The sequence below is a fragment of the Cebus imitator genome, unplaced genomic scaffold, assembly GCF_001604975.1.
Source record: "Cebus imitator isolate Cc_AM_T3 unplaced genomic scaffold, Cebus_imitator-1.0 Scaffold259, whole genome shotgun sequence".
NCBI classification, from domain to species: Eukaryota; Metazoa; Chordata; class Mammalia; order Primates; family Cebidae; genus Cebus; species Cebus imitator.
In genome coordinates this window covers 2,343,900-2,344,988 of record NW_016107574.1, presented here as the reverse complement: position 1 = coordinate 2,344,988, position 1,089 = coordinate 2,343,900, and the positions used below count along the sequence as shown (strand labels likewise).

General features: G+C 58.5%; 1 protein-coding gene across 1 annotated transcript; it reads left to right on the top strand.

The window, feature by feature from the left end:
- The first annotated feature begins 322 nt into the window (after positions 1 to 322).
- Positions 323 to 866, top strand: LOC108283384 (pancreatic progenitor cell differentiation and proliferation factor-like). Its single transcript, XM_017499713.2, has one exon. The coding sequence runs from the start codon at positions 469 to 471 to the stop codon at positions 727 to 729; it is 261 nt and encodes an 86-aa protein (XP_017355202.2). The 5' UTR covers positions 323 to 468; the 3' UTR covers positions 730 to 866.
- The last annotated feature ends 223 nt before the right edge of the window (positions 867 to 1,089 follow it).

Genomic DNA, 1,089 nt, shown 5'->3' with positions numbered 1-1,089 from the left:
GCCAGAGTAAAAGGCAACTCCTCTGTGCTTCCAGACAGCAAAATTCACACTCTTTTCCAGAAGCCACGTGCTCCCCTCAGATGCCCTTGGGTGCCATCCATATTCAGGCTTCTATATTGATGGATAGTATAAAATAATGTGCAACTCTTTTTTTATTTCTTTAGAAAACATTTTAAAAGTGCTTCCTCAAGAACAGTTGTGTTTTTTAAAGACAATGTTCATTGTAGTCATCATTTTCAATGGTTTGATCTTGTGTCTTCATCGCGCTAAGACAATCTTCGCCAATCTTTGCATTCGTAGAAAAGTAAGTAAGTGGACTCCACACGCGCGTCTCGGTCGTGGAGCGCACTCCCGTGTTCTCCTCTGCAAATGGGCTCCGTGGCCAAGCGCCCCCATCCCCAACACCTGTGATCACGCAGAGGCCTGGAGGGGTCGCCGCCCAGGTCCCACCAGCCCGCGAGGCAGAGCATGGCAGCCATCCCCTCCAGCCGCTGGCTCCTGGCTACCCACGACTACTACCGGCGCCGCCTGGGTTCCACTTCCAGCAACAGCTCCTGCGGCAGTACCGAGTGCCCCGCGGAAGCCATTCCCCACCCCCCGGGTATCCCCAAGGCTGCCCAGGGTCACTGCTGGGCCAGCTTCTTTTCGGGAGGTCCACCCTCCAGTTCATGGCCACGGTGCTGGAGTCCGCAGAGCACGCGGAACGCCCCCAGGCCTCCAGCAGCATGACCACCTGTGGCCTGGCTCCAGATGCCCCGAGGAGCCCCGTGGTCAGTTCAGCACTGCTGGACTGGGCCCCCGTCCTGACCTGAGGGGTGACCACCAGCCCCAGGCCTGTGGACGTGCTAGGCCACCAGAGCCCCTCCCGCCCCCTCCCCACCCCCACGCCGCACCCCCCACCCTGTAGACTAGGTCGCTGCAGCCAGCACAACTCCACATCCACACAGCAGACACCAAAGAGGAGTGAGGGCCCTGCTCTCCACGGCCTAGTCTGGCCCAGCCTCAGCACCTAGGAGGTTTCCTGACACCCAGAACTGTGCACCTGACACAAGTGGAAAATGAACTCCAAGCAGAAAGGGAGGGCAGGGG

Excerpts from the sequence above, each read along its gene's own strand:
- LOC108283384 (XM_017499713.2), top strand. The coding sequence starts at position 469 with ATGGCAGCCATCCCCTCCAGCCGCTGGCTCCTGGCTACCCACGACTAC.